The following is a 17,206-nucleotide window of genomic DNA, read 5'->3' as shown; positions in this document are numbered from 1 at the left end:
TGTCTTTTATTTTAATTCATGCACTCAAAAACTGATATTCAGATAAAAGATAATTTCAAAATAAAATCAGTATATTACTTATGAGTGGAGCAACACATTAGCATTGGGTTCACAATAGATCATATCGCTTTTATTCCATCGTACAAGCTTAGCAGCACAAACAGAATAATCAACATATTATTTGGCTGTCATGTGCTGAACAGAAACCAGAGATCACAAGGAGGTTTTCCCTAGCTGTGGTGATGGCCTTTTTGTTCCAAGCCCCCATCTGGGAGGGCCATGGTGTGTTATCATATGGAACGCGGGCTTTTCTGTAATCTGCTTAGCTGCACTGCCGTTTGAATCTTCATTCCATGTTTGTGTAATTTATAATTTTAATGAGACCATGGCTCTTGTGGGCTTTGAAATATATTAAAAGCTCTTTTGTGCATATGCTTTTGTTCTTGCTTAATAGGCTCAGTGTATTTAAAACTGATGAATTTTTATTCATGAATTTGGATGTCTGGAGATTAACTTAGAGTGAATATCATTGCACTCATCTATTGATGGTTAGAAAGGGTTTTTTTGTTACTGTTTTTTCATTTGCTTTTGTGTGTATGTATGTATATAGCTATATGATACTTATAACTAGAAAATGATAAACTTAAATAATTTTAAGAAGCTAGAGAAAAATAGCATGATTAAGCAATAAAGTGTAGATTACATTTAACCATCTTATTTATAGATATTCAAATTAGCATTATATATTTTATATATATTAGCAAAATAGCATTATATATTAAGTAAATTTTGTAAAGAAATAACTATGAAAAAGCAACTTTTAAGTAAGCTAATATCTTAAATATTTCAATTTGCATTGTATTGTTGAAATCACACTTGAATACTTGGTGGAGATAGACTTTATATTTTAATCATATTATGGTTTATCTGTGGTTATTCTAAATGATTCATTCTATTTTTCTGTTGTTAGGCCTATGTTACATATTTTCACTATTTTTAGGTGTTCTTATTTTTATGGAAGCATTTTTAAGTGAAAACTTAAAAAAGCATTAATGGATATGATGAAAAGACTTATGGAAAAGCAGCATACTGAAAATTTATAAATTGATCTTGTTTTTTCTAACATTCTGAAGTATACTAAATGCTTTATTCTCTTTAACTGAACCTAAATATGTTGAAAAGTTTTGAATATGAACAATTTTATAATTGCATACGTACTTTATGGCGCTTTATAAACTCTGACATGTTTTTAAGCTGCTCTCTATTGCAGGTGTAACAGACAGAAGTAGTCCAGGGGGATGTGGGATGTATTTATTTTTAATTCTACCTTTGTATTGCATTTCTGTTTGAAAGGATGAAAAATTTCTGGAAAAAATAAAACAAAAGTATTTACTGGGAATATTGACATATGCTTGTAATTCCAGCAATTCTGTGGCTGAATAAAGAATTTGAAGCCAGCTGAAACTACATAGTGAGACCCTGTCTCATGAACAAGTAAACAGCCCAAACAAATCCTAGGTTCACTATATTGAAGCATTTTTTTTGCAACTTGACACATCATGATTCCTTTTATGTTTACAGTAGCCAACAGTTTCAGGAAATCTCATCTTCTCCATTTCCTTTAAGCTAGAAATATTCAATAGAGATTTATATGACAAGGTCTGTACTAAGCATATCTGTCAGTTTTGACAGTTTTCCCTCAGTAACCCTCTACTCTAGTGCTGTGTTTTACAATTTCATTTAGCTTAGGAACCGTCATTATTTGCTTTCCATTGCTATGAGAAACACAGTATGTTTGGCATACTCATGTTTGGCATACTCATCACTGTCACAGACCATTATTGAGCAAAGTCAGGGCAGGAACTCAGGCAGTAGCAGGGGCAAGACCATGGGAAAATGCTTCTTACTTTCTTGCTCAGGAAAATGGCTTGTTCAACCTGCTTTCTTACATCTCCCAGGACCACCTGCCTCTTCCCACAGTGGTCTGAGCCCTCGAACATCAATCATTAATATAAAAACAAAAAACAAACAAACAAAAAAACCTGCCCCCAAACCTGTCCACCCAAATGGAAGTCATTCCTCATTTGGGGTTCCCTTTTCCCAGGTAACTCTAGTTGTGTCAAGTTGACTAGAGCTAACCAGTACAGGAATAAGCTGTGAAAGTGTATGACTACAACCAGCACAGTATTGTCCAGTGGCAACTTAATGTGAACGGTGTAATATTTTTCTTAACCAGCTATATTTATGTGTTACCTAACTATTCAAATGTATCAATATAAAAATTTTATATGTTGTATTTTTCCATTTTTATTGTTTTTTACATCCATTATCTTGTATAGTATACGTCAGTTTAAACTGGTCACATTTAAAGTACTCAACAGCCTCATGGGAGCTAGTGACTATTTTTTTGAGCAGTATAGCTCTAAAATTCATAATAATACATCATGACAAAAATATGCAATTTTTGCATTCCTTGTTATTTTTCTAATAATGTACTCAAGGTATCTAAAGAATATTCATGTGCTATGAAACTGAATTATGTTTCTTTACAGTTCTGCCAATAATACCACTTAACATACAATATCAGAATTATATGACCTGATTACTGAGTACTGACCAGACAACATGTAGATAGGCTTAAATATCCCGAGAAAATGCAATAATGGCCAGTGTAATGAATGAGGAATGTTCTTCAGAAATTAAGGGTAAATGAAACTTAGCAAATAAGCCACTTTTCAATTATATTGGAGTTAAGTTTTACAGAAGGCACACAGATTGCTGCTTGTGCAAGCATGGGTATATGAAGCTTACTTTTTGTATGTTTATTTAGAGCCACAGCTGTGGTTTCTTGGAAAGGAAAAAAAGAAAAGGAAACAGGAAAGAAAAGAAAGGAAATAAAAAAGGAAAAGAAAGTAAAGGCAAGGGAAAGAAGGAAAGGAAAGGTGATTTGTGAAATAATGTTTTCTAAATATCTAGAATTCTTTACATTGAGCATGCTTTGTATAGTATTGTGAAGAGATATTATTTAACTGGGACATATTTTAAAATATGTACTTATGAATTATAAAACTCTGAATTACAATTAATATGAGTTGTTTAGCTACTTTACAGTGTAATTATACAATGATTGGGGGGGTGCTTAAAAAATCTAATGTAAAGCTAGGTGGTGGTGACACATGCCTTTAATCCCAACTCTCGGGAGACAGAGACAGGTGGGTGGATCTCTGTGAGTTCAAGGCCAACCTGGTCTACAGAGCAAGTTCTAGGACAGTCAGGACAACACATAGAAATCTGGTCTCCAAAAACAAAACAAAACAAACAAACAAACAAACAAACAAAAACTAGTGTGCCCACTTTATAAAGAAATGTAGATCTGAGTTGGAAGAGTGACTCAGCACTTAGGAGCATGTAATGTTCTTGGCGTAAGACCCAAATTTGATTCCCAGCATTCATGTCAGGTGGCTCATGGTTAACCATCTGTAACTCCCAACTAAAGGAGTTCTGACACCCTTTTTTGACTTCCATGTTCATTTGTACAGTCCTACATAAATTAAAATAATAAAAACAAGTCTTTAAAAATGTAGATATCAACATAAATAGTTGACTATGCCAGAATATAGCTTAGAGATAGTCATGTATTCATGAGATCCTTGAGTTTCCCCACTTTCTTAACTTTGAGTAATGACTTAATCTTCACACAATTTAACTTTTGTGTAGGTGTTAGCCAGTGCCTGTATACTCTTTGACACATTTAAATTTTATTGACTAGTCTTTATGACTTTTGCAATTCAAGTGCTGACACAAAATGTTAAACCACTCTATAAACAATACCTCTAGTTTCTATGAGATGATAAATCCATCCATTGATTTCTTAATTTTATTATGTACACAGTCGATTGTAATCCAAGATTACAGCAAACAAGACGTTAATTTTAAGACATAATCTATGTACATTTCAATTACTGAGCATGATGTTACAGAAGCACAGAAGAAAAAGGACTAACATTTGTGCTATCCTCACAGGAGCTGTCAATAAAAGATGTAATAGGGGATTTAGGACTCTGGAAATGGCCAACTAATTTATGTGAATCTATTTTATTTCAGCGAAAAAGACCCAGCTCTTTCTCGGCAGTGCATATTGTGCAGCACAGGCTGTCTATACAGAACCAGGCGGCTGCATATGGATAGTCCCTTGATATCATTCACTTGCTGTGTAATCTTATTATGCAAAGTTCTAATCTTCACCTAGAATGAATGCCTCTGGGTCAGAATATAGTCATATCAGGGTTTTTGAGGTCATGTTTTGTGATCCTTAGCTTATTCTTCTAAGTAGGGCTGGGATTTAAAGGGTATTCCCCAGACACTAGCAGAGATAGACAGCAGACCCTGCTGCCTTTTTGGAAGACAAGACCAACATGAGGTCCCTGGTAGGATTAAACTTGATTTGTAGCTGTAGGATTTTTTAACAGATGTATTATTGGACAGGGAATAGGGGGCCACCAGCACAGCAAAATTGAATCATGACTGGCATTCTCAGGGAGTTTGCTGCCTGCTAAAACAGCAGCTGCATGTGGATTTGACTTCTTTCAGGTGAAGCGACTTCCAGTCATTTGGAAAGGATGGGATGAAAAGGAACCTTGGTGATAATTTTGATGTCTGCAAGATTTAGTACCAGTGTAATGGGATTATCGGTAACACCTTCACTGCAGAAAAAGCCACCTGGCGTTATAACTGGCAGCAACTGAGAACTAATCCTTTCCCATCTCTTGGATGTCATTCATGAAGCTCAAAGCAATTTCTGCCCTGCTAACTGTGATTAATTTTATAAACAACAACAAAAAACCAGGTGATCAAGGCAAAGAATATATCTTTTACTGTAATATGTATGTTTAACTAATGTGATTTATAACTTCTATGAGATACACAAAATGAGCATCATATGATTCAAATTTTATTAAACTGTTCAAATATAAAACTTGTTTGGTATGTCATACTTTTTCTACTTGAGTGACCAAATAATTGCTGTTAGTAAGGATTTGTATGTGAGATTGAATATTAACTTAAATGTTCTTTTAGATATAGGGTCATTATTGGTAAAATAAAAATATAGACATAAGACATTGAAAATTTGTTTTGTTTTGATATTTGTTTTGACATAATCTTTTACTTGTTTTTCATTGTTTGAATTGGCAGATGACATTTTTTGGTGATATAGAACATTTATTAATTTAAAATATGAATACATATTTTTGATATTTAAATATCATTAGCTCAAACTGTTGATGAAATGTCTGTTTGTGAGAAATACATACCAAACATGGCTAAAGCTGAGGATAGTTAATGCAGTGCTAAGGGGCAGTTTCTAGAGGCCAGTGGTTCTCAGTCCAGCTTTCATTCAGCAGTCCATTGCTGCTCATAGGTCATTGCTCTAGAGTCAGTCCACTGGTTAACTTTTTTAACATTTTATTTTAACCCAAAACCTTCTCAGATACTTTGTTTAGAGGCGTTAATTGCTTTAATATTCTCCTCTTATACTATTCAGAATAAACTGAGAGAAAATTAAGTTAAATTATCCCGTCAGTCACCCAAACAGTATGCGCCATAACTGCCGAGACAAGAAAAGATAATTAGTGTTGTCAGTGTTATGATCTCAAAGTAGTTAATTTAAAAATATTTATTCATAGGACTTGACTTATATCTCATTGTACTGCTTGATCTAGTAGCTTTACATTTCAAAAATAAATTATAAAAATTATGATCTAAATATTTTTAAAAATTTTCAACTGAATATAGGTTGTTTTCATGATATAAGAGTAAAAGCACAGTCACTTTACAGATGTACCTATAGCATGTTTGTATGTTGTACTTTTATTTTCTATATAGTCTTTACTAGTCTATCTCATCAAATGAAATATAGGTATAAATAGTGTTCTGCCAGCTCTCCCTGCATACTCCTACTGGATTTGGTGGAACTAATTTCAAGCTACTATATTGTAAGTGGACTTCTTCATTTTACTCTGTTTGAAATGAATAGGTGAGAAAGCTTAACAGTATTTCTCCTGATGTGTATAGTTTTACTATTTGGAAAATAATTTACTTAAAGTTTTATTATTAGAAAAATCTAACCATGAAATAAAGGGACTGAACTCATTCTTTCCTTATCATGATATTACTTGTATTATTTAGTCAGGTAGTTTACCATCTCAGAACAATTTTCTATAGTTAATAAGATTGTGTAATTATTTTTTAAAGTATAATTTTTTTTTCAAGATCTGTCTGGAAGATTGTTCTTATTGAAGATTGTTCTTATTGAGCAGAGCAGGAATTTATACTTGAAGTTAAGCTTTACTTAGTGGCTCTTCAGAGTTTGCTGCCTAGGTGCCATTCATATTCTACTAGAATATTTTTTTCACTCAAGGTCCAAAATAAGTATACCTTAATTGAATTCAACATGAACATGTAATTTCTTACCAATGTTGTAAATTCTTATGTATACACATAGGTCATTTCATAGGTCTGTTCCTCACTTATAAATTTGATTCATCTTGAAAAGGTAGATACTAATTTAATTTGCGGTGTGGATGATAAATAATGATGTCAGTAAGACTTAAGGTTTTTGGGGAGATAAAATAATGGGATATATGGTAAGAAAAATTGGAAATATATTCAAAGGGATATTAAGTTTAACAAAACAATAGTCTGGGAATGATAGGAACTGCTGATTAAAACATAATCTACCTAATATCCATTTGATTTTAGATGGTTGTAACAATAGTATTTTTAAGGGAATTATGATGTGGTTGATGAAAATGATTGAAATAGTATGTGACAAATTACATTATAAACTCCAATAGATAAGGAAAATTTGTAGAATTATCCCTCAAATTTATAGTTTAAAATAAGAATAGTTGAATCTAATCATATTTCTGAAAATATTGAGCAGGCTTCTGTGGCCTCAAATATTAGCACAAAGTTCTTTTCTGGGTTTCCTTCCTAGGACTTCTTAAAACTTAAAATTCTGCCTTGCTGTTCCCAAGGATTGTTAGTGCTATGACAAGAACATGTGAATCTGAATTAGGAATTTTTTTATTTTGTTTGATATTTGATTATGAGATTATTTTAATATTGCTGTCAGAATGAAACAGTATTTACTGCTTTAAGCCTGAGGATGATGCTGAAATATTTCCTCTTGGAATAAAACAAAAGAGCTTAATAAAAATGTGCCCTGAATTTGCAGTTTGAGAACATGAAAGTAACCTCTGAACAAATCTTACAGTAGATTTAATATTTATAGATTTGATCAATTCATGAGCAGTCCTAAGGGTGATTTTTATATAACAGGAATTTATATAATTCCTGTGTGGAAAGTAAGTGATGTAGCTGTTGAGCAGCGTGCACTACTATGCAGCAGTCATGTATCTTGATAAGCCTTTGTTGTCTACTTGTCATAATAACCTCCATAAGGATCTGAAATGGACACATATCTTATAGCTACTTTATATTCATCTTTCTATGGGAAAATGTTTTTTAAGTAATTCCATCTCAGATGTGTCAAGAAATTTTTTTTTTTCTGGCCCAAAGGAAAGTAGATAGAGGTTCTATTTGTTTTTTTGAGGAAGGGTTTCATGTATTCCAGGCTGGCCTTAAATTCCTTGTATAAGCCTGGGGTAGGGGGGTGTATTGCACACCTTTAATCCCAGCACTTGGGAGGCAGAAACAGGCGGATCTCTGAGTTCAAGGTCAGCCTGGTCTACAGAGGGAGTTCTAGGACTGGCTCTAACGCTACAAAGAAACCCTGTCTCAAAACCAAAAAAAAAAAAAAAAATTCCTTATATAGCTGAAGATGACATTGAATTCCTGATCTGTTTACCTCCACTTCCCAGGACTTAGACCCACCACACCCCTCATAATAGAAACATTTATATAAATGGCAGTGAATCTTCTTGTAATCAGTGCAGTAATGATAACAAAATAGTATTAATCATTTTTTTAGTTGTCTGCTTAAATGCTTGAAAACCAGTAGCATCAATATTTAATACGTGAAATTTTTTCTTTATGTTGAAATGAAATGCTTTCTCAAAGAAATCCATGTCTAAGTCATCATTTGTGAGCTACTTGAGGTTTGGAGAAGTCTGAAATCACTCAGTTTATTTCAGCCATTGGATCTAAATTAGGATTCTAGAGTTGATGTCTATGCCTCCAAATATCTAAAGATTGAGGAATCCCTTAACTTGTATCTGGCTTCCAAAGTTCACATTGTCCAGTTTTTCTTGTTGGTTTATTGTCAAGTCCAATTTTTCTTTTTTCCACGTGACTCCCATATATATGCTTGATAACTACTAAAACATTTCTTTCACTGAAAGCGAGAGATGTATAACATAGATGGAGAATTTAGAAACTATTATCAACTATGTGTTCCAGCATACTTTCTAACTGTTACAGATCTTCGTATCAGGAATGTAGAATACTATGGAAAGATCAATATTACTTTAATTTTGCTATATTTCTAAGTAAGATCATTCTGTATGTCTTGTTATAGTATGTGACAGTCACCATTTATGAACATTTTTAAATTTGCTTATCTTTCCCACTAATTATTTTGATAAAGTGCAAACTCTTTACAAGGAATTGATTTGTTATATTAATGACTTAGTTTTTAGAACATTTAAATATAATAGGGAATAAAAACTGTCATCTTCTGTTTCAAAGGTAGAATTATAATCCTGAAGCACAGTCTTGAAGGCACAAGCCTGTAATCCTGGCTATTCGGGAAGTGAAAACAAGAAATTTGCAGATTCAAGGCCTGCCTGGGCTACAAGGTGAGTCAGGCCAGCCAGCCTCAACAAATTAGTGAGAAGGAGTTTCAAAGTAAAAGAAGTGAGAGTGTGGGGTTGTGTTTCAGTGGTAGGTGCTGCCTGGTGTGCTTGGCAGCCTGGTTCAATTTTCAATGCTCACGCTCCCCAGCTCTGCTTTCAGCACAACTCAGATATGGTAAGTTATGTAGCACATGGCAGTGCATGACTAGATGAGCAAGGTTCCTGAGGCTACAGGTGACCATTGCCTCCTTGAGAATTTAGAACAGTGGCTTTCAAATGTTCCTATACTTTAGAGTCACCTGGAGTACTTGTTAATATAGAACAGGGCCACATTCTCAAAGTATATAACTATATATCTTGGGCTTGCTGCAAGACTTTGAATTTATACTTAAAGGTTGCCATGTGATGCCATTTTCTGCATTTTGGGAATACAGTTAGATAATTTTTAGTTTGATATGTTAGTATAGGTAGAACGGCCCTCTAAAGATCTCTATCCACTAATCCCTGAACGGGGCAACACTTTATTGTACATGCTAAAAGGAGTGTGAAGATAGGATTAAAATAACAATGTCAGTCATCATAGATTACTATGAGATGAATATAGTTATAAAGGTCTTTGTAAGTGAGTTAGAGATTGGGAAGGGGACCATGTAGTGATGGAGAAATTTAAGGTGTTGGGGTTGAAGGACAGGGACCCTGAAGCAAAGAATCCTGGTGGCTTTAGAAGCTAGCAAAGGCCAAGACATGAATTTTTACCCAAAGCATCTGGAAGGGACATAGAGCCTTGCTAACACCTTGGTTTTAACCAGTGAGATTTGTAGCAGAGTTCTGAGCTATGAGTTTATATATTCATGTTGTTTTATACTGCTAGAATTATGACAATTTGTTACAGCATTCATAAACTATAACACATCTGTAACTAACTTGCCATTGTCTGCTTACAATTTTCTTATGTTTTTCTTTTAGAAACTAACATCAGTAGCATTTCTCTTAGTTAGCAAAATCATTCCTGATACAGCCTAAACAGAAAACTTGTTGTCTTCAATTACTTTATCATGTTTTTTTCATTATAGAAATCACTTGATATTTTTATGCTTTTATTTGTTTCCTTTGTGTGTATATAGTATCAGCCCCCACAAACTATAAGCTTTATGAAGATGGGCACCATGTTCACTATTGTATTTCTAGAACTGAATGAACTTAGTCTATCATGCTTGCAATATAGCAGTAGTTTAATTAATACTTGTTGAATCAGTTAATGAATGACTTGAAGACACCTCTTTGTTAGCCAAAGAGTTTATTCTGAAAAAGGTTTATTCACAGCTGTGTTTGGTAACACATGATTGTAATCTCAATAGTTAAGAGGCTGAAGTAAATGGATTACAAGTTTAAAGCTAGTCTAGGCTATAATGTCATCATAATAAAAAAGGTTTTTTTGTTTTTTTGTTTTTTTTACAAAGAAAGTTGAGAAGACAGTACACATTCATATATATGTAACCTGAATTTAATAATAAATATTTTCCTTAGTAACTTTTCCTAATCCCCTGTATATACATACTGTCTTAGTTATAGTTACTACAGCTGTAATAAAACACTGTAACAAAAAACAAGTTGGGGAAGAAAGGGTTTATTTCCCTTACACTCCCACATCACAGTTCATTATCAAAGGAAGTTAGGACAGGAACTCAAACAAGTCAGGACCCTGGAGGCAGGAACTGATGCAGAGGCCATGGAACAGTGCTGCTTACTGGTTTGCTCTTCATTGCTCATTCAGCCTGCTTTCTAATAGAACCCAGGACCACCAGCTCAGGCATGGCACCTCCCACTATGGGCTGCATCTTCCTCATCAATCACAGATTAAGAAAATGCCTTACAGACTTGCCTACAGCCTAATTTTATGAAGGCATTTCCTCAATTCAGGTTCCCTCCTCTGATGACTCTAACTTCTGTCAAGTTGACATCAAGCTAGCCATACACATATGTTTAGATTTATAGGAAATAATTTATATCTATTTGTCTGCTTATATATGATCAGTTATAAAAGTGAACTACATGAAAAGATATTGCAAATGTGATATTTGTCCTGAATAATCAGTGCTTACCTCCTTTAAACAACCTTCTAGCTACCATAATATTAAGAAATTTGATGTTTGACTGAGTTTGGTGGTATATATCGGTAATCTCAGCACTTGGGAGGCAGAGGCAGAAGGATCATCTTGAGTTTAAGACCTCTGTGATCTTTAGAGTAAGGCTGTTTCAGCACCCCTCCCCAATAAAAAGAAGAAAGAGAAAATAAATTTAATATTAACCAGACTTGGTAGCACATACCTGTAATCCTAGGCTGCTGGGGATTATGCTGGACAAGGGATTGAATCTGGGAAGGACAAGTTCCTTAAACAGTTGTCAAAAATTTTTCAAAAGAAAGGACTAGATACCTGGCATGGTTCAGCACCTAAAAGGGCTTATCTAACTACACAAACTGGATACCCTGAGTTCAGTACCCTCAACCCATGGTAGAAGGAGAGAATTGACTCCATCAAGTTGTCCTCTGACTTCCACATGTCTGCCATGGCATGCATCTGTCAGCATTGGCATACAAAAAATTATATATGTGTGTGTGCATATATATGTCTATATACGTGTGTGTGTGTGTGTGTGTGTATCTTGTGTGTTTATTAAATTAGTAGTCAGTAGCTGCCAGCCAAAACAGGAAACACTGCACTATACTGCTGTCTGTTGCAGCTGGAATTCTTTTCTGAAATATCCTCTCAGATGAAGCTGGAGTTTATGTGATAAAGAAAAGAATTACAGGATCCATGGGAAAAAAAGCAAAGGTGGATTTTAAGATTTTAAGCATTGACTTAAGCTCAGTCATTAAATAAGAGAGACATGTAATAGAAGGATAATGGTATCCTGTGTGTGTGTGTGTGTGTGTGTGTGTGTGTGTGTGTGTGTGTGTGTGTGCGCGCGCGCACATGCGCGCATGCTCTTTCCCATAAGAGAGATTAAATTATGTGTTATTAATGGCTCTGTATGATTTTGGTGGTTTCTAAGGTTACATTTTTAAAAAGATTTTAGGGATTGGGCTAGCTGTTTTGGTGTGCTCATTCTTATCTAAGGAGCTTCCCCTTAGTAATAGGCTTATAAGGTGATTTTTGAGATGCTGGTTATCTAAGTCATGAACTCAGTCACCCAAATGATCGGTGACAGATGAAGATAACCTGGCTTGTGTTCATGTGTTCTGTGTGTAGGGAGACATTTTATACTAGAGCTCTTTCTGAATTGTTTTAAGAAATGCTGATCATGAAACTTTAAATTCACAGTCAGGCCAGTGGTGACAGAATCAACATTGAACTATGCTTCGTGGTATTCTGGGAAAGGCCTTTCGACTTGCTGGCTATACCATTCAGTATGGGTGTATAGCTCATTGTGCTTTTGAATACGTTGGCGGTGTTGTAATGGTAAGTTTCTACATTCAGGAATTTCATTTTAAAATATAGATAATTTTAATAGAATGAAACATGTATTTTTTTAAAGAACTTTTCCTTGAAACAAGTTTATGGAAATCAAAATATAAACTCTTTCTAAATATTGGGATATTAGAGGGTATATTGATAACTGGGTGTAATGACACATACCTGTAATCTGGAAGCCAAGGCAGTGGACTGGACTGTGAGTTCAAGGGTGGGCTGGGCTCCATACTTAGTTCAAGTCCACCCTGGGATGCATAATGAAACTTTGTCATAAATATCCCCCACCCAACCCCCACACAGCTACAAAACAAAACAGACTTTATCTCAAAAACAATCAGAGACAGAAATGACTCAGTTTGTAATGTGCTTGCCACCAAATCTGATACCCAGAACACACAAGGTGGAAAGAGAATTCTCACAAGTTGTCCTCTGACCTCCATGAGTACTCTGTAGCAAGTACAAACATATATACATGTGTTCATGCATGTGCACATGTATACACACACACACACACACACACACACACGATGTAAATAATAAAAACAGAACAGACAAGCAAAAAGAGTATGTTTTCATTGGCACCAGAATAAAATGTAAGCAGCATTGAATCTTTACTTTTATGTTTTGTATTTGGCAGGGTACAAACAGTCCTCTTGATAGCCTGATAATTTGAGTGCTATTTGTGCTTTCTAGAATATGGTTGATGCTGTAAATTTACTACATTACATTGTCTGTTGCATTTGTTTGAGGAATTCATTCTACTCAAGAAGAAACTCCCAAGCTCAGAAAACTAACTCATTCCAGCTCCCACAGTACTAAGTAAGGAGTGGTAGAATTTCAAAACAAATTTGTCTGATTCTAAAATCTACTCATAACTTTCAGTTTGTCATTAAAGCAAATGATTATTCTGCTAAGATTAGTAACAAAATGTTAATACTATCTCTTACTCTAAGCAATGCTCACAATTCTGAAAACTCAGAATTTTCAAATCTTTGTTATGTAAATGAAATGATATTTGGCTGACTGGACAGCCAATAGGTTTTTTGGGGGGCTGTTGTTATTTTTATATTAGTTTTACCCTGAAAAATTGGTAGTTATAGTAACCCTTGTTTGAGCTGAAGTGAAGGATATAAATTTATTTAGTTAACACTCTTCTCATTAAGTGTTGTCAATGACATTGGTACTTGTAGAAGTAGCAAACCTAAACTTCATTTTTATTTATTATTTTATTTAAATGTTTATTATTTTGCCTAAGTAGAAAATTTTGAGTAAATGTTGTATTTGCACATAAATGATGGAGTAGATGGAGAATGTGCTGTTTATGTCAAGTGTCAGTCAGTATTCCAGAATTAGGCATATATCAAAATTGTTCTCTTCTGGCATACAGACATGAATATCTTTAGAGTACATTTCATTGTTGTGGTGGTTTTCAGTAGAGAATATAAGCTCTGGTCCCATAAAGTCTTATGGGTACTTATCTTCTTGGACAAGGAAAATGGATTTTAGAGAATGAACGGTGTAATGTTGCTTTAAAAATTGCCACAATGGGTACTAAGTGATGTTTGAGAAAACCAAGTTCATCATGCATGCAACAAATATGTATCAAGCATTAACATTATGCTAAGTACTCTTCTTGGTAATGGAAACTTACATAGCTGTGAAACTGAGACATGATCCAGTGGAGTTTAGTGTTCTATAGGATGGCCAAAATTAGAAGCAAAGACATGTTACTTTATGTTTATTATAAAGTAACATCAAACAATTATATTATGGTCTATTTCCAGGAAGATCATTTACCCATTTTTCTTTCTTTTGAGTCTTCCCAAATGATTTCTGTTAAATTTAAAGAGATTGAACTCAGAAGGTTACATTTCTTTTCAGTGTTCTGGACCATCAATGGAACCCACAATTCAAAATTCAGATATTGTCTTTGCAGAAAATCTTAGCCGACATTTTCATGGTATCCAAAGGTAAATTTCTATCATGAATATAACTGTAGTGAAAGATATATAAAATGTATTTTCTGTAATTTCTAACTTTGTGTTTAAAATTCTTTTATATATAATAAGTAGACAAAAATCTTGAATCGAGTATTTTCTGTGTCTTTGAGAACGTTTTAGTAGTCAGCATGTACAGTGTCTGTGGTTACTGTGTCTCTTCCCTTATCATCCAGAGCAGCACAGTTAGCAGTCAGTCCTTCTTAAAATATATGCGAAAGTCTTGTTCTCTTTATAGGTTCCTGAAGTGTTTTAAATCAGGAGCAGGGGTCTCATGGACTGTATTGCTCCCCACATCAGAGTTACAGTTAGTTTGTACTCCCATTGATGACTATCTTGTTTATTCTTTGTATGGAGTCATGATTACTATTCAGTGATTTGTAGTTATGGCTTTGTGTGTGCCTGAGATTGAAGAATTTGATCTGATATGGTTCTCCAGATTGATAAATGAATTATTAAGTTGAGTAACTACTTGGCAAATACTGTGTACTAAATTTTCCAAAACCCTATTCCAAATAGTGGCTTAAAACCGTGTGCTACTGTTTATCTCAAGGGTCACTATGAGTTTGAGCTCCTTTTGAATGGATGTCAAATATTAGTAATTTAGTATATTTTCTAAATTTAACTTCTTTAAAATTTGTTATAGAATTAGAAAAGGTCCGTGCCAGCTTTTATCTCTGGAACCCACAAATGATTCCCTCTAGTGGTATTTGGTGTACTAGGGAGGGTTAGGCTCTCCTTGTTCCTTTGTTGTATCCCAGTTCCCATTATGGAAAATCAAGAAGAGTATGGGGCTGTTTTTTCCTTTAACTGCAATGTCACCCCACCCTTGATTCTGCTTACAAAATTCTCTTAGTCAAGCCGTATGGCCCACTAAGGTCCCAAGGAACTTGTTTAGATCTTTTACTTGTAATAATCTCAAGAAACATGCTTGTAGATTTGGGATTGTATATTAAAATTTACATAACAGGCTTAGTTATCTCCATTTGTCTTTTGACTTTTACAAAAAATAGCCTAGTGAATTACCTTCACTAGCTTGAAGGCAAGCTGCTGCTGAATGCCAGTGACGTGGTAACTCTTAAATGTCCTTAACAGTGTGCTGGACTGGCTGAGTAGATTTTAAAATAAATAGCTTAGTGTTGCTTTATTTAAAATACTCTTAGCAATCAGGTGAGTAATATAAATAAGTATATTCAGGAAATTAAAGTTCTTTGAAGATTTCATTTTGTGCTGTTCATTCAGGAGTCTCACCAGTGTGTAATATACCTTGGAATCTGGCATTCATATGAAGCAAGAACCAAGGTAGGCAGTTGATACTGCTACTTTGAAAATATTACTGCCCTCATTCTGTTTGCTACAGTTTAGGACTGAGATTTCAGTGGGATGAATTTCTGATCCTTATTAATGGCTGCTTATTAAAAGGAGAGACCAAACTTCTGTTTTTATGTAAGAATAAAAGTCTGACCGTGGTATCCAATGTACACAGGTCTCTTGTCCTTTACCTTTAGGGATTACTCTTACTTGAGACAATCAATCTCCTATTACTAATTCTTGCAACAAATAGCTAATGGGCATCTACTTTATAAGGTATGTTTTACATTATAGCATTGATACAATGTGTGAGGTATTTGCATTTGAACAGCTCACCATCTAGTAGCAGAAAGGGTGTTGCAACTATATTTTAATTTCAATAACTTGTTTTTGGAATTTTCAGATAGAGCAACATATGCTAGCCTGAAGCTTACTATCTAGTCCAGAGTGATTTCATGCTTGTAGTCATCCTTCTGCCTCAATCTCCCAAGTTCTGGGATTCACAAAGCATCACACCAACTATGTTAATGTTCTGGTTCTGTTTATTTAGTGGGGTTTAAAAGTCCTTTTAAAGGAGGCAAGAGTTCAGAGTATCTGGTTAGTTGCAGACTTTGTTTTAAGGGTTATATTGATTGTTGTATCAAATAATGTAAGCTTCAAAAGCACCCTTGAAAAATTATTTCTTTCAAGACACACTAACTAGATAGGTTGTCATAGCTTAGCAATCTTTGCAGAGTTTTTCACATAAATAGTTCCAGACATTTCAAAAGAAAACAGTGCTTTCCTGGCCCAATTATAGAACTGAATGGCTTGATACCATTCAGCTTTATAAAGAAAGGCCTCATGGTGTGGTTGTTGTCAATACTAATTTCTGTGTTGCCTGTAAGATTCTGATATAATGGTGTCTTTCATTCTTTTACATAAAATCTGCCTATCCTCCTTCATTTTAGCTGTCAGGGAAAATTTTGTCTTAACTTCCCCTAGACCTAATTTTATTAATGGTAACTAATTAGCCTCACCTTTTGCCTTTTTCTTATTGCTGGGAACAAACATGGGACCTCCTGTATGCCTGGCAAGCCACTCTGTCATTGAGCAATATCCACAACCCTCTTACCTTGGGGTGAGGGTTACCAAAATGCTTAGAAGTTGTTGAGTACTTATAGTATAGCAGTGATCATGCTTCTTTATTCTTTTTTCTATTTTAGTTTATTGGGGCAAAGTCTTGTAATGTAGCCCAAATTAGCCTTCACCTTACTATATAGCCTTGAACTTGCTTCAGCCTCCCAAATGCTGGGATAATAGCCGTGCTTTTCTATGATTTGGTTTTTGAATTTTAAGCTTCCCTTTTTATTATAGATTTGTATGTTATTTTGAAATTTGTATCTTTCATTATAAATCAAAGTATATAAATTATATCTGGAATCACATACATTTAGTAAATATGTTAAATATTGAAAAATGTTAACATATTTCATATATTCCTTGTTTTAGGCAGAAAAAATATTACATTCTGTTTGGTTGGGGTATCAGTTGTGATAAGTGTGCAGGTGTGGGTGTTTTGAAAGAGTTTCAGTATGTAGCTGTGATTGGCTTTGAATGTGCTTTGTAG

The 17,206-nt window shown here is 34.4% G+C and overlaps 1 protein-coding gene across 2 annotated transcripts in view; it reads left to right on the top strand.

Annotated features, from left to right (window-relative positions):
* The window catches only part of Immp1l (inner mitochondrial membrane peptidase subunit 1), a 49,765-nt gene that overhangs the window by 8,954 nt on the left and 23,605 nt on the right, over nucleotides 1-17,206 (top strand). The window contains exons 3-6 of one of the 2 annotated variants that reach the window (XM_051184036.1): nucleotides 4,591-4,846; nucleotides 8,710-8,819; nucleotides 12,144-12,277; nucleotides 14,171-14,259. In XM_051184036.1, the coding sequence (XP_051039993.1) occupies nucleotides 12,173-12,277; nucleotides 14,171-14,259 (194 nt within the window). In that variant the 5' untranslated portion in view covers nucleotides 4,591-4,846; nucleotides 8,710-8,819; nucleotides 12,144-12,172. The remainder of the gene's footprint in view (nucleotides 1-4,590; nucleotides 4,847-8,709; nucleotides 8,820-12,143; nucleotides 12,278-14,170; nucleotides 14,260-17,206) is intronic. The other variant, XM_051184035.1, reaches the window with a different exon arrangement.

Source organism: Phodopus roborovskii, unplaced genomic scaffold, assembly GCF_943737965.1.
Source record: "Phodopus roborovskii unplaced genomic scaffold, PHOROB, whole genome shotgun sequence".
In the NCBI taxonomy this organism is placed as follows: domain Eukaryota; kingdom Metazoa; phylum Chordata; class Mammalia; order Rodentia; family Cricetidae; genus Phodopus; species Phodopus roborovskii.
This window is presented reverse-complemented; position numbering and strand designations above follow the sequence as displayed.